A 24,899-nucleotide genomic window follows, 5' to 3' on the forward strand; every position below is an offset into this window, starting at 1 on the left:
GGAAACAGGGATTCAGGAGTGGTGGTGATGCAAAAGGGGGAAGCCATGGGGTGGGGGGTGGGGGTTGTCACGGGTAGGTGGCAGTAGTGTCTCCTTCACCCCATGTCTACTGTCGTCTCCTGAAGAGGGACAGACTGTCACATTCCAAAATGGGTGGGTAAGTCCTCTACCGCGTCTGTTCAACTGGAGAGAAAACATGGCACAATTACAAGACATGGAAAAGGCAAGGCTGGCAGAAAACATGCCCCCACCCCCCACTACATGCAGATGTCTGTAGTTTGTGGGTGCAAAGGATAGACTGGGGGTAGGGAAAAATAAACTAGCTTGTTAAGAAAAGAGACATACAGATCAACTAAACATCCCAGCAGGGGCATCAAGATCCAAAGGACATAATTAAGTGCCTGTTACACACTAGAGGCTCTTTGTGTACATGATGGGATTTAAGACAAACACACTAAGGAACAAGGAGACTGAAGAGTTGAGCCAGTTTCTTAAGATCCATACTCACTGTAAGAGGAAATGTCTATCTCATCTGGCAGCTCACTAATATTGACTTCAAAGCGATCCTGCACATCATTGAGGATCTTGGCATCATTTTCATCTGATACAAATGTGATGGCCAAGCCCTTGGTGCCAAACCGGCCTGCTCGGGCCACCTGGAAGGAGACAGAGGATAGTCCTGGGAGATCCCGAAGTAGGAAGACATCCAAAAAGAAGGGAGAGGCTATCAGGTATGAAGATACAAAATCAGGGGGAGGGGACACTGGAATGCACGTGTGGGTGTGGAGCTTACCCGATGCAGGTAAGTGTCAGAATCCTCAGGCATGTCATAGTTGAAGGCAATGTTCACCCGCTCAATGTCCATGCCTCGGCCAAATAGGTTGGTAGCCACAAGAATTCGTCGTTGAAAATCTTTAAACTGCTGATACCGAGAAAGCCTTCGTGAGAAAGGAAATTAGAAAAATACTGAGTCCCTTCGCTTCAACGGTCTCTTTTCCTTCCCAAGGACACAAAACATCTTTCCATTTCTGACTTACCTCTCCTCCTGGGGCATCCCTCGGTGGATGGCAATGGCTGGGAAGTTCTGCTCTACCAGCAGCTGGGCGAGGGCAATGCAACGCTGCACAGACTTCACAAAGATCACCACCTGGGTGTGTGACAGTTGGGGGACATGGGTCCATGTGGGATAAGTGAGAGATTAAGTGTGAGAAGAGTTTTCAGTAACTACTCTTTTACTCTTCCTGAAACTTCTCCAATCCCCATTACATATTCCTCTTCTGTTCTAAATACAACTTAGCCTTTCTCACTCAGTTCTGATTTTTCCTGAGCAGACATGCTGAAGAGAAGATACAGAGAAAAGTAACTAAAACTACCAGATATGTTAGGGAGACAAGGATGAAGCTAATGGTAAAAATGAAAGTGGTAAAAATTTAAAGTGTGGAAAAAAAAAATTTAAAGTGTGGAGAGTAGTTTCTGCTCATCAAAAACATCAAACATATGCAATTTACCTTAATTTTAGAAAGTTTTTGGTGCAAACGAACCACAGCAGGTAAAGTATGGAACATTTCTTCTCAGTAAACAGTACAAGAAAAAACAAATTTTAAAAACCCAAGAAACCCAAGATATTTTGGAACTTTTACAAGTTTATGAAATCCTCTCAAGGATTTTGAGATTTTTCTTTACTCAATACCTGGCTGTGACAGCCAAAGAACAGAACAGCAGCTCCCATCTTGTTCACACTCAGCACCAAAGGCACTTAAATTCTCATTTAAAAGAATTTCATTTGAAGGTAATTTCCCCACTGTTCTCGCTCACATCACCTATGTCATATCCTCAACAAAAAGGTACTTAACCAGGTTTCTGCTACAGTTGGAGACGTGCTCATCCCCCTACTGGACTTTGAACAACTGACCTGATTGAACTCAAGGACATCGAGAAGGTCAAAGAGCTTCCGGTTCTTCTCGTTGTCCTTCAGTTTCACGTAGTACTGCTGCAACCCATGCAGCGTCAGCTTCGTCTCATCATCCACGAAGATCTCCATTGGCTGGGGGAGGGAGGGGGGAGTAGGGGGGGAACGGGAGGAGGGCAGAGTGGGGGGGTTAAACCTGGGGGGGTGGAGGAACTTGATCTCCAAAACACCCCATTGGGGGATGGGAAAAGAGAAGACTGAAAACCCCACCACACCCCCAAAAATATCCTCATTTTAATGTGGTCTCTTCCACGTTAGCTCTAATTTCCTTCCTAGCAGTTGTTTTAAGATTGCCCAAGTATCACGGGAAGGTAACCTGGCAAGGAGTTTGAAAAGGAGCAGTGAGACCACCCAATGGCAAGATGCCATGACCTCAAAAGGAGGTAGCAGAGGAAAGAAAACAATGGGAGAGGATCCCCAAAGGGAAAATGTAATCCAAACACCTGGGAATTGGTGGACATGGTGACTCGAGGTCAGGAATTCCACCACTATTGGTTGTAAAAATAGAGGGGAAGACAGGGATTGCTTCATTTGAGTATTCTCCCAACTAAGAGAATCAGGGGGCACCTGGGTGGCTCAATCGGTTAGGCGTCTGCCTTCGGCTCAGGTCATAATCTCAGGGTCCTAGGATCAAGCTCCGAGTCAGGCTCCCTCCTCAGTGGGGATCTGCTTCTCCCTCTCCCTCTGCTCCTCCACCTGCTTGTGCTTGCTCTCTCTCAAATCAATACATAAAATATTAAGGAAAAAACCAAACAACTAAGAGAATCAGATCCACATCAGGAGGGTGGATTATCTGTCAAGATCAGAATGCTAAAATGAACATAGTCAAAAATACCATGAAAAGTTACTCAGGATGAGTAATAACTCGCCCTCAGACCACAAGGGAATAGTTCAGATGGCACTGGTCTCTGAACTAGGAGTCAAATCAACTAGTGTTACATGGACAGTACCAATAAATGGTGTTAAGAAACAAATTCAGAGCAGCAGATATACAACCATCTTGTAATATATATATGTATATATATATATATATACACACACATATATATGTATATATGTATATACACACACATACACACACGCACGCACACATAAAACCCTTTAAGGGGAGGAAGATAGCAAAAAAAAAACAAACTGACACAAGACTCAACTCCTGAGTCCAAGTTTCCTAGCACTCTTCACTAACCTGGGGACATAATTAACATGAACACCCAGGGCCCAAGGTTTCAGGAAAGGATGAGTGGCACGGGAGAGAACCAGAAGCCCAATCCCAGAAAGCAGGCTTGCAAAAGCAGGCTTTTCAAAATGAAGCTTCATGGCCTCCTTCAAATCTAGCCCCAAGTATAACTAAAGGTAACTGACATCCCACGGGAAGGAGCAGTACAGGATAAGAAAGAATACACTGCACTGTTTATACAATAGGGCCCGTCTAGTGCCAAACCCTAACACCCACCTGGTTACATCCAAGTGGAGCTCCTCACATTACTTTTCCCATATCCCTCTCCTTGGAGTATTAAAAAATTGTTTTAAAAAAGAAAAAAAACTACCCCCCGTTTCAGGACACCCCTCCCCCCAACACATATGGGGAAAAACAGGGAGCACGGCACGCCTTGGATTCAGGAAAAAAACCGGGAACAGAAAAAGAGGCTGGTTTGGTCCTCAGCTTCCTGGTCAGGTTTCCCCGCGGCCTCCGCTGCCGCCATCCACCGCTGGGTGCCGTCTGCATTTCCCCCGCCGTTCCATGGTGCTTCTCCGCTGCCGGCTCACATCAGCCGAGATTCCGGATGGGTGCGAGGAGGTATGGACGGAAGGAGTAAGGGATCGGGGACTGAGGTGCCAAAGGCCCCCACCCCTGGAGGTGGGGAGGGAGCGGATTCATTTGTGCTGTTTGCTCTTCTTTTGGACATGCCCTGCCATCTGTCTGTCCCTCTCTTGCTCTCCTGCCACCGGGGGGTTGAGTTTTGGGGAGCAGAAGGCTCCAACTGTCTGCTCCATGCCACCTTGAGGGTGCGTGGCTGTAAAGGGGTATGTAGGAGACGATGGGTGGGTAGTAGGGCAGAAAATCCTGCCCTCCCCCAAAAAGGAAGAAGAGGTTCAAAAATGCTGTGATGAAAAAAAAAAAAAAAAAAAGGTCGAACACTACCCGCTCTCAAGTTAACCCGACCAAGTCTTCCGGAGTTTCCCTGGCACCCGCGCAGACCCTAACACTAGCTGTCTCTGCCTCTGTGTGTCTCTTCAAGGAGTCATCACTCCCAGATGGGCACGTGCCCCCTTCTTGGCATTTGAAGGACAAGGGAGTCTGGAGGAAGAGGGCGCAGAAGGGGAGGAGGCAGTGGGCGGGGAGTGGAGGGAGAGAAGGTAGAAGGGTATTTACGTCTTGCATGAACTTGCGGCAGACAGGACGGATCTCTTTGCTCAAGGTAGCACTGAACATCATGACCTGCTTCTCATGGGGGGTCATGCGAAAAATTTCCTGGACATCCCGACGCATGTCTACAAGAAAAAGGAAAAAAATCCTAGAAGGAAAGAAGGAAATGTCATAGACAAAGACCGGAGACAGCCTCCCCAGTGAGGTGAAACTGCTGGAAACAGGTAAGCAAGAGCCATTTCCCACAAAGATTTGTCTCAGGTACTCTATTTACACGAACCACCGTAAAATCACATCCATTGCAGTAACACATGGAAAATTTCAAATAAAGACCTAGAACCAAATTTCAGCACTATGTGTTTTAGCCAGGCAAGAAGATAATGAAACTCCAAATCTCACAAGTATGATATGGAGATGAAGTCTACTGCAGAGGCTCACAAACCTAAGACCCTTGAGAGATGCTTTACAAGGCCCTTCTCCCTACTTTCTCCCCACACCCCAACTGTCTACAAATACTGCACACATAATTATATTCTAGTTGTCAAAGTCTAGTCCATGCTTCCTCTGGATCACTGTCCTATCCAGCCAGGCAAATAAGACCTCTACCCAGAGCCCATCTTATAGTTCACCATCTAAAATAACCGAAGGTCACTTGGAACTACTTATCCCTGGGGCTAAGTCCATCCCCACTCCCTCATTTATTAAATGTGAGTTCCAATTTTCCACTCATTTATTAAATGTGAGTTACAATTTTCCTTTCTTGTGGAACACTGAATTACAGAAAATCCCATAAACTCTCCACATTAATCCTAGCACTTAAGTCTATTCAGTTACAAATTCTGATATATGTGCAGGGGATGCCAGAAAGTAAATGGTCTTCCTCCTTCAGTTTATCTCCCCAGTTTATCTACCCAGCATAAGAATCTATAAAGGCAAAGAACAGTGGTGTGACTGATGTCTAAAAAATCAGCAAAGTTAATCCCCTCAAAGAAAAAAGAACTCTCCATCACAGAAAGAAAGGACAAAACACCCTTCCCCTTGATCACCAAGGTTGCTTAAAAAGCCTAACAAAAACCAACAGGAGAGCCAGAGCCATCAGTCATGGGTGATAGATTAAGAGTCGTCCTGGCACTAAAGTGCTCCTCTATCAAATAAACATCATTTGGCTCTAAAGAGCAACTCCCAGATCACTAGCTTCACCCCAGCACTGTCACTCACCGAGCTGTTCAAGCATCTTATCACATTCATCCAAGATAAAGTGTTTAATGTGTTTGAGATTGAGGCTCTTATTTCGAGCCAGGGCGAGGATGCGGCCAGGGGTCCCCACAACAATATGCGGGCAATTCTTCTTCAGCACCTCTTCATCCTTCTTGATAGACAGACCACCAAAAAACACCGCGACCTGTATTAACCCAGGAGAAAATACGGTCTCACAAGGAAAGAGTCCAATCTCCCCAGTTCCCACCCTTTAAATTTAATCTACATGAATTCTTAGAACATTTCAAAGCTAAAAGGAACATCAAAGGTCAGCAAATCTAAAATTCTTATTACGTTTCCCAAACACTGAAGCTAAGAAACAAAAGTGTCTTGCCTAAAGTTATGTGGCTAATCAAGGTAGTTAGGACTAGCATTCTTCTGACTTAATCTAATAATCTTCCTTCCCACAGTGCTATGGCCAGACTTCCAAGAATGAGGAATGCAAGGGGTGCCTGGCTGGCTTAGTCAGTAGAGCATGTGACTCTTGATCATGAGTTTGAGCCCTTCGTTGGGTGTAGATTATACATAAAAAACTTGAAAAAAAAAAAAAGAGGACAGCAAGAAATCACCAGAGTGCAAAGTACCACAAAATGCCTCATAGAACATCAAATTTTCCTAAACTCTGATTTTTCTTTTTTTAGTAGGCTCCATGCCCAGTGTGGAACCCAATCAGGGTGTGAACTCACAACCCAGAAATCAAGACCTGAGCCAAGATCAAGAGTCGGATGCTCAACCACCTAAGCCATCCAAGTGCTTCTGAACTCAGATTTTCAAATGCCTTTTTGCACAAACCCTATCAAATTATTGATTTAAGCTACACATACTACTCCGTATTAAAAACGTTACGGGGGATCCCTGGGTGGCGCAGCGGTTTGGCGCCTGCCTTTGGCCCAGGGCGTGATCCTGGAGACCCGGGATCGAATCCCACATCAGGCTCCCAGTGCATGGAGCCTGCTTCTCCCTCTGCCTGTGTCTCTGCCTCTCTCTCTCTCTCTGTGACTATCATAAATAAATAAAAAAAGTTAAAAAAAAAAAAAAAAAAAAAAAACGTTACAGAAGTATTTGTTGAGAATCTGAGCCTTATTATTATAGTATCGAATAACACCAGAAACTGCTTTCCAGCTTCAAAGAATGAAAAATCAATTACAAGATCAGACTGTTATGATAAAACTAAAAGCACTAATTATGGGACAACCAAGTCTGCTGAAGAACAGGAAATATACAGTGTATCAACTCTGAACAATTCTTGCCAAAAATGTTTAACTTAAATTAGTTGAGCTTTCAAATACATATTTGAGTTAAAGGAAATACTGAAAAAAAAAAAAAAAAAAAAAAAAAAACAAGTTAATACCATAAGGGAGTAACCAGACAAATCCAGAGGTAGGATATTATGTAAAACTAGCCAACCTTGGGCAGCCCTCGTGGCTCAGCGGGTTTAGCGCCGGGTTTAGCGCCGCCTCTAGCGCCGCCTCCAGCCCAGGGCGTGATCCCAGAGACCTGGGATCAAGTCCCACATCAGGCTCCCTGCATGGAGCCTGCTTCTCCCTCTGCCTGTGTGTCTCTGCCTCTCTCTGTGTCTCTATGAATAAATAAATAAAATGTTAAAAAAAAAAAAAACTAGCCCAACCTCAGACAAGTCACTTTAGCACAATTTTAAAGAAAAGTAAGAAAATGTCACGACAATTTGATCTTAACACCAAAAATATTGTTTTGGGGTGCCCGGTTGGCTCAGTTGGAAGAGCATGTGACTCTCGATCTCAAGGTTTTGAGTTTAAGCCCCATCCTGGATGTAGAGATTAAAAAAAACTAATAAACTTTAAAAAAAATCTCTTTTGAGCAGCATAATCTGCTAAATTGGACCTACAGAGGTCAAAATACAATCCTCACTCACTAATGAGCCCAACAATAAATGTTTCAATGGTCATAACAGTGGAAACCATTTTCTGGTTTTCCACTTTTTAGAATCAATAGGCCATCGAGCCTGCTCAATGAAAGGACATAAAAGAAATGCTAAGGATAGCTACAACATAAGGAGATATGACACTTAAATTATTGTTAAAGAATTAATCTTCAAATATAAAAAAAAATCGCAACCAATCTCTCATGAAAAGAAATAAAAAACACTCATAAGGTTATAAAACGAGAGAATAGTACCTAATACTTGGTGTCACAGAACCATAACGAAAAAAAAAAGGTTAACAAATGATTACCTTCTATGAAGTTCGATTAGAGGTAAGAGAACACAAATCTTTTCATCATGAACCTTCTATTACTTCAGCATATTTACTGCATGTTTACCCCCACATTGTTATTTATTACTACTTTGGTTCTTAAGACTACTTCCAATTTAGGGGTGCCCGGGTGGCATAGTCCGCTAAGTGTCAGCTCAGGTCCCAATCTTAGGGGTCCTGGGATATAGCCCCATGTGGGACTCCCTGCTTAGAGGGGGAGTCTGCTTCTCCCTCTCCCTAGACCTCCCTCCCCACCCGACCCCATCCCGTTCGTGTGTGTTTGCTCGCTTAAATAAAATCTTTTTTAAGAATTACTATTTTTAGTTTAGGGCTAGGACTCAACACATGAGTAACAGGAGAATATCACAACAATCCAAACAAAAGTACTGTTTTTCACCACATCCTAGTCAGGAAGGTAGGAGGTTATACACATCAGCGCTTCTCAAACTCCAATTACCTGAAGATTGTATTAAAATGCATGTTTAAAAAAAAATAAAAAAAAAAAAAAAAAAAAAAAAATAAAATGCATGTTTAAAAAATAAATTAAATAAATAAATAAATAAATAAATAAAATAAAATAAAATAAAATAAAATAAAATAAAATAAAATAAAATAAAATAAAACAAAACAAAATAAAATGCATGTTTATACTCAGTTAGGTCTGGGATGGTACCCATATAATCAGCATTTCCATCAGGCTTCCAAATGATGCTCTAACTAGAGGTCTGGGAACCATACTATGAAAATCAAGATCATATATGGAAAACCGCCCAAACCTCGTCTGTTGTGGCCCCTAAATATCTTTCAATTTTCTGCCATTTTAAAGAATCCTCAAAATTCACACACCACACACTTAAAGAGATATTTTGAAGCTTCCAGCTTTCTCTTGCACACATCCTAGAATTCTCAAACTGTCAACCAAAGCACAATGAAATCATTCAAAGTCAGTATAAAAAAGTAGTAAACCCAAGTGTAGTACTGTGGTAAACATCCTCCAGAACCCATTCCATGCAGTCTTCCGCTGCTAGCTATATTAACATGATGTGTTAAGAACAAACTAAAGCTTCTCCAAAATTGGAATATAGTGAACATATCAGAAATTGCAATGTGTATTCAAGTAAACCATAGAATGTAAATCTCCTGCACACCAAAGTTTGCAGAAACTGACCAGCTATTACAAGTAAATGACCTTCATATAAAGTTAATTAATCATCTGAGAAAATGAAGACTGCTGGTCTACAAGTCTTCAATGTCTCCAACTCCCCACACTCTCCCAGGTTTATCTTGGCTTACCTTGACATTGGGCATGTATTTAGAGAAGCGCTCATACTCCTTGCTGATCTGAAATGCCAACTCCCGGGTGTGACACATCACCAGCACAGACACCTTGGGTGGAGGGGGGAGTACATGGAGATAAACAGTATATACTTACTATCCCCTCTGGGGAACCAACTGTCACAAAAGCACATCTGACAGATCATAAATTACTTCAATTCTGAGATCTAAACCATTAACCCCATGATTACTATGTAATATCCCCCAGGGCCATCAGTCAAAGGTGACAGAGTTCATCTTAGCCACAAACACTCATGGCTCTAAAAGCATCACACAGCTGAGACAAAACACCCTTCTCCAATATTCCTAACCAAAAATGTCTTCCATAGCACTCTCCCCAAGTGTACCTGTCCAGTAACTGGCTCCAACTGTTGTAGTGTGGCCAGCACAAACACTGCTGTCTTTCCCATCCCTGACTTGGCCTGGCATAGGACATCCATTCCCAGAATGGCCTGAGGGATGCACTCATGCTGGACTAGAAGCAGGGGGAGAAAAAAGATAAATTAGACTTCAGTCTCCAGATAACTCCACAACCTTTTTTCACCATGTCAAACCCATTTCCCACCCCTTCTTAAATGGTTATCAATTTCCAGACCCCTTCTACCTCTCTGCTCCCTCAGATTTATCTCAAAACCAGATAGACCTTCCTAGTTCCTTCTAGCTTTAGCCTCCTCCAACTCCAGTGCCCTCCCCCCACCCCACAAACTGCAAACAACCCTCTTGCACCTACCAACAGTTCACCTTTGGTGCTTCTGACTCTGTCCCGACTTTCCTTGATCTGTAACAATCCAGGACATGTGACTGCCTGCCCCAAGCCATTTCTCCTACTTAGCTTCCCTTGCTTTAAGGCTACAAAACCTTGCAACTCTGAAGGGGTTGGTAGCTGATCCAGAAGCCACCCATTTTAGACCAGCTATGAAGATTTCCAGAGACCAGAGGTGGCCTGGCCCAACAGGGAGAGACTAAAGGTCCAACCAGTCCTCTCAGGAAATTCAAATTTAGAAACCTAAACAACAAAATTAATAACAAGTAGACAAGAATAAATGCTGGTCACAAGCACAAACCTCTAAGTTGCTTTTAGGTCACTAGCCTTTTCATGTTATCGTGAACAAAAAAACCAATCTATATAAATCTTTCCTACTGCTGAAATAGTTTTTGACCTTTATTTCCTAAAGTAGCCTAAATAAGAACGTTATTACATTAAGTGACTGTTTAACACACCTTTTTCTTGTATCCTTAGAGAGCCTAGTGAACACTATGACCTGCAGAAAATTTACCTTCTGATGGATGTTCAAAGCCACAGTCAACAATGGCCCGGAGCAACTCTGGCTTCAGCAGGAAGTCACGAAAGCCAGAGCTGTGGATGGAGACGTAGGAACCCTTGACATCCTTCTTGGCAGGGGCCTCAGACCCGTCTCCCCCAGCTGCTGTCTCTACTTCATCTTCTTCATAGTCCAAGAGTTCATTGTCCACATCATTTTCTGCCATAACTGGGCCGGCAGGGGGAGAAGGAGATGGGTCTCTGGATGGGTTCACGCAGAATAAGTAAAAACAGAGGAGGAGAGTGGGGGCTGGAGCAACAGTTAAAAAAAAAAAATACCCTAGTTTGTGATAGAAGAGCTAGGAAAAAAATAGATGGAGGACTTATTAGTCAGGAGCAGAGCCTTCGCCCCTCTTTTCCATCCCCACACTCTTCCCACTTTCCCTAAACTGTGACCCCTTTACCTGGGGATAAAACTAACAGGAACACAAAACATAAAAGCAACAGCAAACATAACACAGTGGTCCCAAGTGAGGTGGTTGAGACACAACTTTTCAACAAAATTAGGATCAGAATAGCATTAAGCAGGAAGTAGGAAGGGGACAACCAGCCCATGAATTCCTCATCTGTAAGCAACAGTAATGAAGAAAAACGGGTAACGAAAAGCAAAGTAGGACAACGGAGTGAAGAATGGAGATGACAAGGTAAGTGCTGAAAATCCTCACAGGACCTCTCTGCTTTCCTAGTAATCTCCCTAACAAAGCAGCCATCAGTTACTGGTGATAGATTAAGGTCATCCTAGCGCAAAGCGCTCACTCCTCGAAATAACATCATGTGGCTGCCATCCACCTCCCACTCCTCAGGAACCTCCCGGTGTCTAAGGGGTCCCCGTGTAACGTGGGGGAGGGGATACAGAAGACGTGGCTGGGACGGGAAAGTACTCGTCTCTTCTCCATAGAACGAGAGAGAGACAGCATTCGCTCCAGCTCTACCAGGAACTATAGCAAAGGGTCTTCTGTTACTCCTCAGATCAGACTCCTCTCCGATAACCGACATGACACCACGCATGAACAAGTGGAAAATGTTCCAAGTGATGGTTGGTGAGCTCACAGAAGGGTCCAACCAGGCTCAGTAGTCGGCTCCTCCTCCAGTTCCCACCTTGGGCCATTAAGAGGACCCACAGAAGAGAGGAAAAGTGAAAGGAGCCCCGCCCTCCGCAAATGCCCTGGACTAGAGGACATCTACGCCGCCTCTCACCATAGCTAGGGCCTCGGATAAACGAGAAGCCCAAGCGAAGAAGCAGTGAGCGAAGGGAACACAATGGCGCTGGGGCCACCATCTTGGATTGGGCCCCCTAGCATCGCTACCCCCCCCTCCAGAAACTCTTAAGAGCTCTGAAAAGGGATGCAAGCAATAGAAATAATGACCCAACTAGGCCCCAAGGACCAGACTATAGTCTGTGGAAGGGGTATCAGGAGTCCAGGGAACAGGATGGCCGCAAAGAAACGCAGATGGAGGCGGATGATACCGAAGGCCAAAGCTTACCTGAGCAAGGCGAGCGCATATGGCGGCGGCAGCAGCGACGAAAGAGGGACTCTGCCTTCACTTCCGGTTTTCGCCTTCTCTCTCCCAGGCGCCTCGCCTTCCCGCCTGCCAGCACGCAGGCGCAGGAGACCGGAAGAAGACCCTTTCAGATTCGAGAGTTCCGCGCGCTCCGGGGTTGCCTTTAGAAAACGCCTGTGTGGATTTTTTTTTTTTTAAAGGCACTTCTAACTCCTTCGCTACTGCAAGTAACAAAAGCCTTGAAGGAAACTAGCATCGTCTCCCACTGTTACCTCTTTTCTCTGTCCTCGTCCACTCCGCGTCCCTCACCTCTTCCCTCGGGTTCTTGCCGGCAGGTCTTCTCTCTGGTCACCCCTCCGTGGGCGCCCCGCTCGGCAACAGGCTGGCGGGGCTGAGAGTTCCCACGGGGTCCTCCGCCCGGTAGTCAAGGTGACCGGCGCGTCCTCGCTGGAGCTAGTCTGACCCCAGCTGAGGGGAGGGAGTGAGCCGGCGCTGCGCCCGCGGGTCCTCCCCTACCCCTTCCCCAGCGGTGGAGACGGTGGGCGGTGTCTTCCCAAAATAATTTGGCCGGTGTAATTGACTGATGGGCAGGAAATTCGAGTCAAGAAGGTGTTCTGCAACCAACGGGTTGGATCGTCTCCAGGTGTTAAAAATAAATGGTAGGACTCGAGGGTTACACAGTATCCCATAAATATTATTTCAATCAGAATGTCGCCAACCCCGCCTCCAGCAGGCCAGCCCCATTATTCACCTTGAATTTTATCCTGAATGAAACCTTCGATACCCCCGTCTTTGATATGCTAGATAAGTCAGATGTGATGTCCACAAAAATGACAGCAAACGTTTGGCCCTTGACCACAGTTAATCATCTAACACTAAGGAATAGGTACCATTAGTCCCAGCCTGTAACAAGCAAACGAAGCAGCATGTCCAAAGTAACAAACAGCTAGTAAGCTGACAAAGCCAGGATACAAATACCTTTTGTTCTCTATTATATCCTGCCTCTCTGCTGAAGGAGTCTGGTTAATATTTACACTGTGGATTACCTCATTGGTTCAAGTCTTCGGTCTGGTGAAGCACGGATTGTTTTCTGAGAGAAAACACCGTGTCCAAGAGAACGGTGACCCAAGAATCGTGTGGTAGAAGGGCGGTTTTTCCAACCCTAAGTATCCGTCGATTCAACAGTATTTATCCACTGCCTACCTTATGTCGAGTGCTAACCTAGGATCTGGAGACTCAGTGAACAGCCCTGTCATCACAGAGTTTCCACTCCAGGGAAGAAAACAAATAAGCAAATGTCAAGTAGTAATAAATGTCATTAAGAAAAATAAAGAGGGGATCCCTGGGTGGCGCTGCGGTTTGGCGCCTGCGTTTGGCCCAGGGCGCGATCCTGGAGACCGGGATCGAATCCCACGTCGGGCTCCCGGTGCATGGAGCCTGCTTCTCCCTCTGCCTGTGTCTCTGCCTCTCTCTCTCTGTGTGTGAGAGATAAAAATTAAAGAAAGAAAGAAAGAAAGAAAAATAAAGATAAGGGGCAAAGAGCGCTTGTTCAGACACTGTAGCTTTTCACTACAGTTGCCATCTATAGTTCTCAGGTTCCCAATGAGTAACCACATGTTTCTCACTTTGGAAAAATAACACACCAGTTCCTTCTGTTTTTCCAACAAGTTTTAAAGAACAACCCTTTTGGGTATTTGGGGAATACATAAATAAGACACGAGAGAGGGTGTCTGAAAATGAGAAATGATGAAGTAAAAGGAAGCTGCTTCCACACACAAATTGATTTGTCCATAGTTTTTTATTGACACTTTTTCAGTGTTACATAGGGGAAGGTATTGAGGATGTAGAAAGGAAAGCCATGCATACAAGGGAATGCAGCATCACTTTAGATCTCAGGAAAGTGAGCATCTGGTGGGTCTTTGGGGAAATTGGGAAAGAGGAAATCCAATAAAGAGAAAGACCAACTTAGAGACAAAAGAAAGACTAAGAAATGTAACATCTTCCTGGAACCATAATAGAGAGGCTAAACTAGGTCTTCATTCTTTTTCATGGACCATATAGTCTCTGGGAAAAGAGAGGTGGGAAAAACTAATTCTTCAGAGAATTACTAGTTCACAATGAACGAGTAGAATTAGAGAGCCATTGACAAACGTGAGGAAATAGCTGTGTTTAGGTTTTGGCAGGTGGGCAGGGAGTGGTAATAATATCATAGGGCTGCCATTTAATGAATCACAACTATTACATGCCAGAGACCATGCTACGCCCGCCCTTTACAGAGTGATTCTTAAGCATTGCAGCAACCCCATGAGGTAGGTATCATCATTATTGTTATCATCATCATTAGCATTCCAATCTTGTAGAGGAGGACACTGGACTACAGGTTAAGAAGCTTATCCTGTCCCAGCAAGTGGCAGGGTTAGGAAAAGGACCAAAGCCTGCCAGGCTCTGAAGCCCAAGTGCTTTACATATCCCTACTTCTCCATGCTGCAAATTTCAAAGAGGGGTCGGGTGAGGGTGACTTGGGAGTTTACAAGTTCCCATTGAAGGTTAAAGAACAATAAGATTCAGATCTGAGCAAGTTATCTTGCTAAATTTCACAGAATTATTGGATCTTGCCCCTAGAATTTCCCGGGAATGGAGAGAAAATGAGAAAGAACCAGTGAAGATGGTGGGAGGTAATTTTGATTGGGGGATTTCTTTGAGGAAGGGACCTGGAAGGGAAGAGTCAGGCCCTGCGGTGGATCCTAGACAGCAATCCGGTAGTTGGGATGGACCTGGGGCCTGACGTCGCAGACCATGCCAAGAAGCTGGGCCAAGACGCGTTCACGGTTTCTCTGCTGGGAGCTCTGCATGCCCTGCACCTGGCGTCTGGTAGCCTGTTCCACCTCAGCCGACAGGTTCCCCTGGGAGCCCATGGCCTGGGGGGATTGGGAAAGAGATGGAAGAGAGAAAGGCAAAAGCAGAAAACAGAGAAAGAAGGGTCCAGGCATGTGGAGGGAAAGATTCTGGAGCAACCAGGAAGAAAAGCCCTTGCCAAAACCATCCCCATCCCATCAAAATATCCAGACACCAAAGAAAGCAACACAATTCCCTTTCCTCTGAGACTTGACATGCAACTGCATCCAAAAACAGTAAAATCCCCTCTACCTTACCACACATAACCGTAAAACTCTGCCTTCCACCCCAAATGACATCATATTCCATGTAGACAGTGGCAATCCTCCCCCAAGTTGTTCAATTCTTTCAAAACTCTCAGATTCTCTTATCACACATCTTTATCAATAATGTGGTCCTTGCTAAGGGTCCCTTTCAGCCCTTTATCATGTTATTTTCTTGTAGAGCCACCCTGTACACACCTTATCATATACACCCACCACCTTGCACCTTGGGGTCCCACCTCAACTTTCCCACAACTCACCGCCTGTTGCTTGCTCTGGAACTCCTGCTCTCGTTCTCTGCGGTACAGCTCCACCTCCATCTGTGCCTCCTCCTTTGCCTGCTTCAGACGCCGGGCCTTCCCTGGAAGCAGAAGAAAGGAGGGGGGGTGGGGATAGACCCCCTAACACCATCCATTTCTTCCCTCCCAATCAGCCATCCCAGTCCCAGCTTTCTCCCACCAGCCTTAGATTTTCCCAGGGACTCATATGTTTGCTGTCCCCCCCCACCCCAATTTTCTTTCCAGACTCCAAAGGGAGAGGAGACTCACTCTTTCTGGCATCTGCCACCTTCTCAGCCGCCCGTTTCTCAGCTTGCAGGAGCTGCTGGATACCCTGGGACTGACTGGCCATTTCTGTGGTTATGGCTGATGCTGTTTTGGATGCTACAGAGGTACCAGGTGGCTCCCCCCACCACCACTACACATGCACCCTCCGAAGTCCTCCCCTTCCACCAGCTCCTTGCTGCAGTCCTCCACTACCCCTGGGTCTTAGTGCTCCCCTGTTCTGCTCAGCCTCCTGCACCAGGTGTCTCCCCCAAATTGATCCTCCCATGGATGGCTGGTGTCTTCTCCCTCTCGCACCGGCAGTACCTAGGAGGACCACCTGGGGGCAGCAGAGGCCAGGCCCAACGCTGCCCGCCGCGGGCACAGCAGGTGCCGCGTTTTCGCCGTCGAACATCCAGGAATGGGGGCAGGGGCAGAGAAGAGTGAGAAGGGGGCATAGAGGGGTTGAAGATGGGGTGACAAGTAAGAAAGTGTGTCTTGGGAGAAGAGGATGCTGGCTTTCTCTGAATTCTTCCTATTTGTCTTCCTTTTTTCGCTCTCCCTCCCGTTTCCTTCTCTCTTTTTTTCTACATATTTCCCAAGTCTAATTTATGCATCCATTTCAATGCCTTCTCGTACGGTTGTTTATGTCTTTCACACATGCCTTTTTTTTTATCTGTCCCTGTTCTTGGCTTCGCTGTGGCTTGAGTTTTAGTGTTGCGTTTTCACTGTAATTTTTAATCTTTTCTCCGTTTTCTCTCTTTTCGTCTATCGCTGAACCGTCTCCTCTCTTCCCGGTTGGGGGAGGGGAGGATACATTAAGTCGCTGTGTCCCCCCCTCCCGTGCTCGGCTCCTCTTCCTTGTCTATGGTCCAGTCTTCCGGATTCAGGCGGACCCTTATCTTAAGTTCCCAAGTTTCCCCCCGAGGCCAGACTGAGGAAACACACACACACACACGCCCGCCCCCTCGGAGAGAGAGGACATCCGGTAGCGCGTTCCCTTCCGGCCTTACCTGCGTCTCGGCTTGCGCCATTTCCGGCCGCCTAGAGCGTCCCGCCCTTCCCGCCTCCTTCCTCGGAGCATCTTAAACCCAGGCCTCGGGCCTGCAGCTCCGGGGGTGCTGAGGGGGCGGGGGGCAGGTCTGATGAATAACCCCTCCCCCCAGGCCCCAGCGGGAGAAGCCTCCACATCTGTCTGCCGGGTACATCGTGTTCCATTTCTAGATCGTTATTTGAAATTATCTGTGACTTTAAATTCAGGGTTTTGTTGGTAACAATTTTCCCCATCATTTTTCATTCGCCTTTTTCAAAGTCTTATTAAATATTACCTGGGCTCGTGAGCCTCAAAGCAATTATCTGTCCTTTTCTCAAATTTTACGTTAAAAAATCTGTGCCCCGAGCCCCCTTCAGGATTTTCTTCAGACCCACGGTGTGGTAAAGGGGTGAGAGTGGGAGAGGCCCGATTCCTGCCGATGGGGAGGGGCGCGGGGAGGGGCGGGGATGTCAGAGCCGGCGGGACCCTGACCACTGCCTTTCGTCCTCCGTGCGCAGCCCAAGACGTCCATGGCCTCCGGGTCCCGCCGCCAACGCCGAGAGCGTCGCTTCCGTCGTTACTTGTCCGCGGGGCGGCTGGTCCGGGCCCAGGCCCTCCTCCAGCGACACCCAGGCCTCGATGTCGACGCCGGGCAGCCCCCACCCCTGCACCGGGCCTGTGCCCGCCACGACGCCCCGGCGCTGTGCTTGCTGCTCCGGCTGGGGGCGGACCCTGCCCACCAGGACCGCCACGGGGACACGGCGCTGCACGCCGCTGCGCGCCAGGGCCCGGACGGTGAGTCTGCCTGCTGGGGAACAAGGTCGTGACCCGGGGACATGACGGGGAGTCTGCCTGCTGGGGAGCAAGGTCGTGGCTGGGGACAGGGCGCTGCACACCACTGCGCGCCAGGGCCCGGACGGTGGGTTTGCCTGCTGGGGAACAAGGCCACGAGCGAGCCCCTAACTGACGGGGAGGAGATGAAGGCCAATCGTTGAAAAATCGGCTACTTCTATCTAGGAAGGTAGTTGACCCCATTGGCATGTGGCAGTCGTTTCTGACTTTACATCACTGAGCTACCATTGTCCCAAGAGCCCAGCATTCTCAAAACAGCAACTTCAAATTTCCCATCTTTCTAGATGAGTTGCAAATTTGTCACTTGACTGGTGTTCCCCTACAGTGCAAAAAGTGAGAGAGAGGGTAGGTTCTGCAGTTAGGTTGCCTGGGTTCGGATCCCAGTGCCACACTTAGCTGTGTATTCTTGAGCGACTTACTAAACTTCTGAGGCTTAGTTTGCCCTCGTATACTATTAACAGCAGCTCTTGCTGTGTATGTGCCGGTACTTCTCACAAAACAGCTCATTTAATCGTCACAATAAGTACTAATATTATCCCTGGTTTCTCAGATGAGAAAACAGCACAGAGGGGATCCCTGGGTGGCGCAGTGGTTTGGCGCCTGCCTTTGACCCAGGGCACGATCCTGGAGACCCGGGATCAAGTCCCACATCGGGCTCCCGGTGCATGGAGCCTGCTTCTCCCTCTGCCTGTGTCTCTGCCTCTCTCTCTCTCTCTCTCTGTGACTATCATAAATTAAAAAAAAAGAAAAGAAAAGAAAAGAAAACAGCACAGAGAAGTTAAGTAATTGGCCAAAGTCACCCAGTCACAAAGTGGTAGAGCAGGGATTAGAACCCAGGCAGCCTGGCTAGACCATCTGTACTCTTGAGGACTGTTGTATACATTATAGGATTATTCAGTCATAGTGCCCATGTTCACAGCACCCATGCCATCACATATGTTTAGAGAATCACCTGACACAACGTGTAATTAGAGCACCTGACATGTGATTAGCACTCAGTAGATGCTGGCCAGTGTTGTTCCTGTTATCAACAGATCCATACCCTTTACCCTCAGTTCTACAACAACTAAAAAACGGGATCCCTGGGTGGCGCAGTGGTTTGGCGCCTGCCTTTGGCCCAGGGCGCAATCCTGGAGACCCAGGATCGAATCCCACATCGGGCTCCCGGTGCATGGAGCCTGCTTCTCCCTCTGCCTGTGTCTCTGCCTCTCTCTCTCTCTGTGTGTGTGTGTGTGACTATCATAAATTAAAAAAAAAAAAAAAAAAAAAAAAACATTCAAAACAACTAAAAAACAGCACTAAGAGCCAAACATTTTTCTCATCAGTCTGCCAGCAGACCCGTGTGGTGAGAAAACCCAACCTGAACTAAAATGAGACTGTGATTCATTTTTATCCTACTAATTGTCGATATCCGTACATTTCTCTGCAGTGTCTTTCATGTGTTTGGTTACTGGAGCTGCCCAGGCCCTCTAGGCTACTTAATACACAGTGTATGTACTTTAGATCAGCTCTACCAAATCTGAGTTCTGAAAGACCTTTGACACTGAGGGTTTCAGATGGGGACCTATTGACTGTGGAAGCAGCTCTGTAGAGATAATAGCCTTTAGGAAAATAAAGCCTCGTAGAGACTTTTCTTCTAGAATAAGAACATTAGAGGAAGATCCCTGGGTTGGGATGAACAACCTTACCTCAGTATGATTGCTCCTATTGCCATCTTCCAGCTCCCCAACAGAAACCCCTCTTACCCCAAAAACTTCCCTCATAGAGTAAAAAAAAAAAATCCTCTTTTCTTTAATTCCCCTTAACAGGGCAGCCCCGGTGGCGCAGCGGTTTAGCACTGCCTGCGGCCCGGGGTGTGATTCTGGGGACTCAGGATCGAGTCCCGCATCGGGCTTCCTGCATGGAGCCTGTTTCTCCCTCTGCCTGTGTCTCTGCCTCTCTCTCTCTCTCTCTGAATAAGTAAATAAATAAGTAAATAAATAAATATTTTAAAAAGTATATTAAAATAATAATAATAATAATTCCCCTTAACATAGTGAGATAGGCTGGCATATTCAGATTTTTTTTAAAGATTTTATTTATTTATTCATGAGCGATACAGAGAGAGAGGCAGAGACACAGGCAAAGGGAGAAGCAGGCTCCCTGCAAGGAGCCGGATGTGGGACTCAATCCTAGGACCTGGGGATCACGCCGTGAGCCGAAGGCAGATGCTCAACCTCTAAGCCACCCAGGTATCCCTCAATTTTTTTTTTTAAACTTAAACAGAGGAGGTTTGCAAAATGTAAGCATCTAATTTGACAGCTGACATTTTACATGGCAAGAGAGCAGAGAACCCTGTGACAAATCTCAGTCCTGTTCATTCAGCCTCTAACACTTATAGGCTATGTACCAGGGACATGCAACTTAACTTCCATGACCCTAATTTGCCTCTTTTCATTATTATTAAGTTTTTTTTTTATTTTGTTTTTAAGATTTTATTTATTCGTTCATGAGAGACACAGAGAGAGGCAGAGACACAGGCAGAGGAAGAAGCAGGCTCCATCCAGGGAGCCCGATGTGGGACTTGATCTTGGGACTCCAGGATCACACCCTGAGCCAAAGGCAGACACTCAACCACTGAGCCACCCAGGCATCCTGGAGTTTTTTATTTTGTAACTTGTCTCTCTAAAATGGAAGCTGTGACAATTAAATGAGGCAAGCACTTGGTACAGGTTTGGCAGTCACCAAGTGAGAAGTATTGTTATTTGTATTCTTATATTATCCAATTATGGCTTTGGGGGTAATAAAAAGATCTCTCATAGTATGGTAGGATATTCTTTCATTATATTGACATCTAAGAAGCATATGAGATCAATACTGTTATCCTATTACAGAAGACGAAACAGTGTCTAGAAGGTTCAGGAACTTACTGCAATCTAATAGCCAACAGGTTGTTGTCTTCCCCGTACTTGGGTCACTCCCAAGCCTTGGGATCCTCTCAGGCCTTACTTCCTCCTGTTCCTCTGACAGCCATGCCACCAGATGGCCTTCTGGCTCTTTGGTAAATGGCTCATCATAGTCAGCTTCAAACTGCTTTAGAGACTATTAGGTCTTAAAATGCAAATATTTTCTTTGAACAAATGAAATGACCCAGGATCCCCTAAGGAAGGGGAGGTTTTCCCCCATTCCCACGTTAGCTATGTTAGCTGTTAGGTTCGAGGGATGAGGCAGTTGATGCTGGATTGACTGGGCTCTGTGATCACAACCAATGAGATGCTAGTGAATGGCTTTTGGTAACTTCCTTTTGGGACCCATCACCTCAAGGGGAAGTGGTCTTAACTGTCAAAGGCCCCCATATAAACATACCTTAGTCAGACAATAACCATTCTCTACACACGAGTATTGGTGAACATTAAGAAACAGTGGGTCATTTTCTCACAGACTTTGCAAAAAGAATGAAGTCCAAAGCCAGACGGCTTTTCTTTTTCTTTTGATGTAACATTCACCACACTTCTGCTCTGCGCCAGCACAGTACCAGACAACTGCCATCCATTACTCACTTTGACCTGCACAGTAGGAGTAAGCTGTGGCCCTATTTGGCAGATAACTGAGCCATTTTCTGGCGTATGTTCCATTCGCCTTTCCAGCCTTTCCTACCACAGCACAACCACAAAACTGCAGTTTCAGCTACGTAGCTCTGTTTTGTTACTCTTGATCTTCAGGATCATGAGTTCAAGTCCCACATTGGGTATACAGATTACTTAAAATCTTTAAAAAATGGAAAGAAGGGGGGCACCAGGGTGGCTCAGTGGATGAGCATCTACCTTCAGCTCAGGTCATGATTCTGGGATCAAGTCTCACATCGGGCTCCCTGCATGGAGCTCCTTCTCCCTCTGCCTGTATCTCTGTCCCTCTCTCTGTATCTCTCATGAATAAATAAATAAAATCTTTAAAAATAAAATCTTTTAAAAAAGGAAAAAGCCAAAAAACGTATTAAAAAAAGAAAACTTCATTAATAAAGTCATCTTTTTAATCTATCTGATGAGCAAAATTACAGGGTTAGTTGGTGATAATCTTGGTAAAGGATGACACATGCACTCATATTCTTTGTAGGAGTGTATGTTGGCACAAATTTGAGAGCAAATCGGTAAAATCGCACATGTTCTTTGACTCAGAAATTCCACTTCTGAGAATCTACCCCACAGAAATACTGTAAGGAGTCTACAAAGACACGTAGGAGGCCAAACATTTTTGGAAACAAAGTCTCTTGACCAGGGGTGGTGAGATGTTTATTTCATACATATAGCGGAACACTACACAGTCATAAAAAAGAATGAGGTAGACTTGTTTATGCTCCTGTGGAAAAATACAAATGAGACATCAGGTGAAAAAAGCAAGTTGCCAAACAAAAGCATATAGCTTGGTTACACATCTCTGAAAAAAAAGTCATCCCGTGTATGCATTTTGTTTGTTTGTTTTTTTCTGGGTATGCATTTATATGCACCAAGACAGGACTGAAAGGGACCACAATAAACTGTTACCAAGATTAAATTTATTCTTCGTTCTTTAAAAAGAAAAGATTTAGGACACCTGGGTGGCTCAGTGGTTGGGCGGCTGCCTTCAGCTCTGGTTGTGATCCCGGGATCCAGGATCGAGTCCCTGCATGGAGCCTGCTTCTCTCCCTCTGCCTATGTCTGCCTTTCTCTCTCTGTGTGTCTCTCATGAATGGATAAATAAATCTTTTTAAAAAATAAAAATAAAATATTTTTCAAATTAGTTAAATCCCTTTCACATTAAAATGTTACCCAGGTAAGATTGGAGGACAGCCACCCATAGTCCTACCACCCAGAGACTAGGATTTTTACACATTTCCTTCTAGCCTATTTTTTTTTTCAGCCATAGGAATTAGCCCCTTATTTTACACAATTGTGATTGGATCCTATGTATAGGTTTTTAGCCAGCTTTTTCCACACACAAACATCATTTTTAGCGGCTATTGAATATTCTGTACCATATTTTACTTGCCATGTTTTATAGTTGGAAGCCTTACTCCTTAGAGCCTATGAATTTAAAAACCTCCTATGCAAGTCTGAACACCCACCCACCTTCATACCTGCTGTGAACCCTGTCAGGGAATAAGCAGTTGAAAGACAGGACTAGGTATATGTTGGGTGGGACAAGTTGGGAGCGCTGTGATAGGTCATGTCAGTAGTAAAGAGACATAGCCCCTCCTCTCATCCTGATGTGGTTTGAGCTGGGCAGCACTCAAGTACCAAGCGTGATGAGTGAGGGGCAACAGGCCTTGACCAGCCAAGGTGGGCCCATTCTGTCTTCCTACCTCCCTAGCAGTGACAGGACGACCCTTCCCTTGTCCATCCTTTTGCCAGGTGACCAGTATGTTGCAGCACCACAAAGTAAAGATTTAAGGACTGGTGGCCCATTTCCTCCTGCCCTAGGGAGAGAAAGTAGGTCCACAGGAAGGGAGGGTGCCTCACTCACCTTCCTCTATCCCTGCAGTGAAAGAGGTGCTTGGTAGCCATAGTGGGTGGGCTTGGCCAGGGGTAGAGCACTGGGTTGGCAGTAAAGTGAACAGCTTGACCTTCAGCTTACGCTAGAATGGATGCAGTAGGTCAGGGCTCGGGAAGAGAGGAATTCAGGAATATCAGTCCTGCTTCTGTTTACCCCAGCCTCCTGTCAGCAAGCCCCTGGGCAAGACCCTAAATCTCAGCCCCTTTCTCCTGCCCTACATCAGTAGTCATTTGGAAAGAACTTGATTTGCTGCTAGGAACATTTCTATGGCTTGAACTCGTTGCTAGTCTGGACCCTCATACCTCCTCACCCCCCTCCCAGTATGCCCTGTATGAGGTTGGCTGAGAGAAATTCCCCTGAAAACATTTATTTTACTCAGTTTATTGAGCAGCAATATGTAAAGGTCTCTGTTATTTATTCGTATGTTTATAATTGTGCAGAGTAAAATATTCAATTATTTTACAGTCTGAAGTACAGTTTTGGGTGAGAAACACAATAAGAGTTGTAAAGTGACAACATTTTCATATGAAATACATAGAGGTTTTTGACATTGCCCAGGGTGGCTGGAAGCAGGCTGCAAAATGTCACTTAACATAGTAGGACTCCTATATTTGTGGACACTAAAATTGTTTGTAGGGACGCAGACTAGAATATTTTAAACTACCATGCTTATCACACATGCGGTAAACTATCAGTAAATATTTGTCAGTGATGGTGATTTCCTAATACCCAGGAGGCTACCACGTGGGCAACTCTTTCCATGGCTCTAAGACCAAGGGAGTGAGTGACCCGCAGGATTCAAGATGGCAGTCCTGCCGAGGAGTGGGAGTCCCAGCTAACGTCTGCTTACTGCTCTTCCACCAACAGCCTACACGGACTTCTTCCTGCCACTACTGAGTCGCTGCCCCTCTGCCATGGGAATAAAGAATAAGGATGGGGAGACCCCTGGGCAAATTCTGGGCTGGGGACCCCCCTGGGATTCTGCTGAAGAGGAAGAAGAAGACGAGGCCTCTAAGGAGAGGGAATGGAGGCAGAAGCTGCAGGGAGAGCTGGAGGAGGAGTGGCAGGAGGTGATTGGGAGGTTTGAAGGTAAGGAATCCATCCCCATCTATAGCTGCCCTCCTTCCCTTGACCGCTCTTCCTGTACCACCGCCCCTCTCCTGCCCCTCCTGCCTATCACCTTCTCACAGCATTTTCCTGGCTACCCTCATCCTGCCCTCCCAAACAGATGACGCTTCCCATGAGACCCAGGAACCTGAGTCCTTCTCAGCCTGGTCAGATCGCCTGGCCCAGGAACACGCCCAGAAGCACCAGCAGCAGCACGAGACACAGGGAGCCTGCCGACCCCCACGGGCCGAGGGTTCCAATCACAGCTGGCAACAGCAGGAGGAGGAGCAGCGGCTCTTCCGAGAGCGAGCCCGGGCCAAGGAGGAAGAACTGCGTGAGAGCCGAGCCCAGAGGGCCCAGGAGGCTCGTGGGGACCGAGGGCCAGAGCCAGCCAGGGCTGGGCCCAGCGCAGAGCACCCACGAGGAGCAGGGAGAGGCAGCCTCTGGCGCTTTGGTGATGTGCCCTGGCCGTGCCCTGGGGGAGGGGACCCAGAGGCCATGGCAGCAGCCCTGGTGGCCAGGGGCCCCCCCTTGGAGGAGCAGGGGGCTCTGAGGAGGTACTTAAGGGTCCAGCAGGTCCGCTGGCACCCTGACCGCTTTCTGCAGCGATTCCGAAGCCAGATTGAGACCTGGGAGCTGGGCCGCGTGATGGGGGCCGTGACGGCCCTTTCTCAAGCCCTGAATCGCCATGCGGAGGCCCTCAAGTGATCTAGGG

The 24,899-nt window shown here is 46.4% G+C and overlaps 3 protein-coding genes, 1 long non-coding RNA gene and 2 other non-coding genes across 6 annotated transcripts; 2 read left to right on the forward strand and 4 right to left on the reverse strand.

Annotated features, from left to right (window-relative positions):
• Nucleotides 1-166: 166 nt before the first annotated feature.
• Nucleotides 167-10,648, reverse strand: DDX39B (DExD-box helicase 39B). The gene is made up of 10 exons (NM_001014377.1): nt 10,438-10,648; nt 9,508-9,635; nt 9,119-9,211; nt 5,556-5,739; nt 4,344-4,462; nt 1,913-2,044; nt 1,038-1,147; nt 794-938; nt 509-656; nt 167-183 (listed from the first exon to the last, which is right to left on the reverse strand). The coding sequence occupies exons 1-10, from the start codon at nt 10,646-10,648 to the stop codon at nt 167-169; spliced, it is 1,287 nt and encodes a 428-aa protein (NP_001014399.1).
• On the reverse strand, nt 5,428-5,504 carry LOC119874344. Its single transcript, XR_005368212.1, has one exon. It is a non-coding gene; the product is annotated as a small nucleolar RNA SNORD83 (small nucleolar RNA).
• On the forward strand, nt 10,487-13,374 carry LOC119874138. Its single transcript, XR_005367526.1, has 3 exons — nt 10,487-11,125; nt 11,451-12,643; nt 13,000-13,374. It is a non-coding gene; the product is annotated as an uncharacterized LOC119874138 (long non-coding RNA).
• LOC119874343 lies at nt 11,186-11,260 on the reverse strand. Its single transcript, XR_005368211.1, has one exon. It is a non-coding gene; the product is annotated as a small nucleolar RNA SNORD83 (small nucleolar RNA).
• A 1,158-nt stretch (nt 13,375-14,532) lies between the features above and the next one.
• On the reverse strand, nt 14,533-15,772 carry ATP6V1G2 (ATPase H+ transporting V1 subunit G2). The gene is made up of 3 exons (NM_001014376.1): nt 15,691-15,772; nt 15,403-15,503; nt 14,533-14,902 (listed from the first exon to the last, which is right to left on the reverse strand). The coding sequence occupies exons 1-3, from the start codon at nt 15,770-15,772 to the stop codon at nt 14,729-14,731; spliced, it is 357 nt and encodes a 118-aa protein (NP_001014398.1). The 3' UTR covers nt 14,533-14,728.
• A 1,057-nt stretch (nt 15,773-16,829) lies between these two features.
• On the forward strand, nt 16,830-24,892 carry NFKBIL1 (NFKB inhibitor like 1). Its single transcript, NM_001014375.1, is given in 4 exon segments — nt 16,830-16,886; nt 17,236-17,512; nt 23,945-24,166; nt 24,306-24,892. Coding segments are annotated over 4 exon segments (1,143 nt in total).
• The last annotated feature ends 7 nt before the right edge of the window (nt 24,893-24,899 follow it).

The sequence above is a fragment of the Canis lupus genome, chromosome 12, assembly GCF_011100685.1.
Source record: "Canis lupus familiaris isolate Mischka breed German Shepherd chromosome 12, alternate assembly UU_Cfam_GSD_1.0, whole genome shotgun sequence".
NCBI lineage: Eukaryota > Metazoa > Chordata > Mammalia > Carnivora > Canidae > Canis > Canis lupus.

Excerpts from the sequence above, each read along its gene's own strand:
- DDX39B (NM_001014377.1), bottom strand. The coding sequence starts at position 10,648 with ATGGCAGAAAATGATGTGGACAATGAACTCTTGGACTATGAAGAAGAT. Across the intron at positions 2,045-4,343 it reads GCCGCAAGTTCATGCAAGAC|CCAATGGAGATCTTCGTGGA; the intron begins GTAAATACCCTT and ends TCCCTCCCCCAG. Across the intron at positions 657-793 it reads CTGACACTTACCTGCATCGG|GTGGCCCGAGCAGGCCGGTT; the intron begins GTAAGCTCCACA and ends GTCTCCTTCCAG.
- ATP6V1G2 (NM_001014376.1), bottom strand. The coding sequence starts at position 15,772 with ATGGCCAGTCAGTCCCAGGGTATCCAGCAGCTCCTGCAAGCTGAGAAA. Across the intron at positions 15,504-15,690 it reads GGTGGCAGATGCCAGAAAGA|GGAAGGCCCGGCGTCTGAAG; the intron begins GTGAGTCTCCTC and ends TTCTGCTTCCAG. Across the intron at positions 14,903-15,402 it reads TCCAGAGCAAGCAACAGGCG|GCCATGGGCTCCCAGGGGAA; the intron begins GTGAGTTGTGGG and ends CAATCCCCCCAG.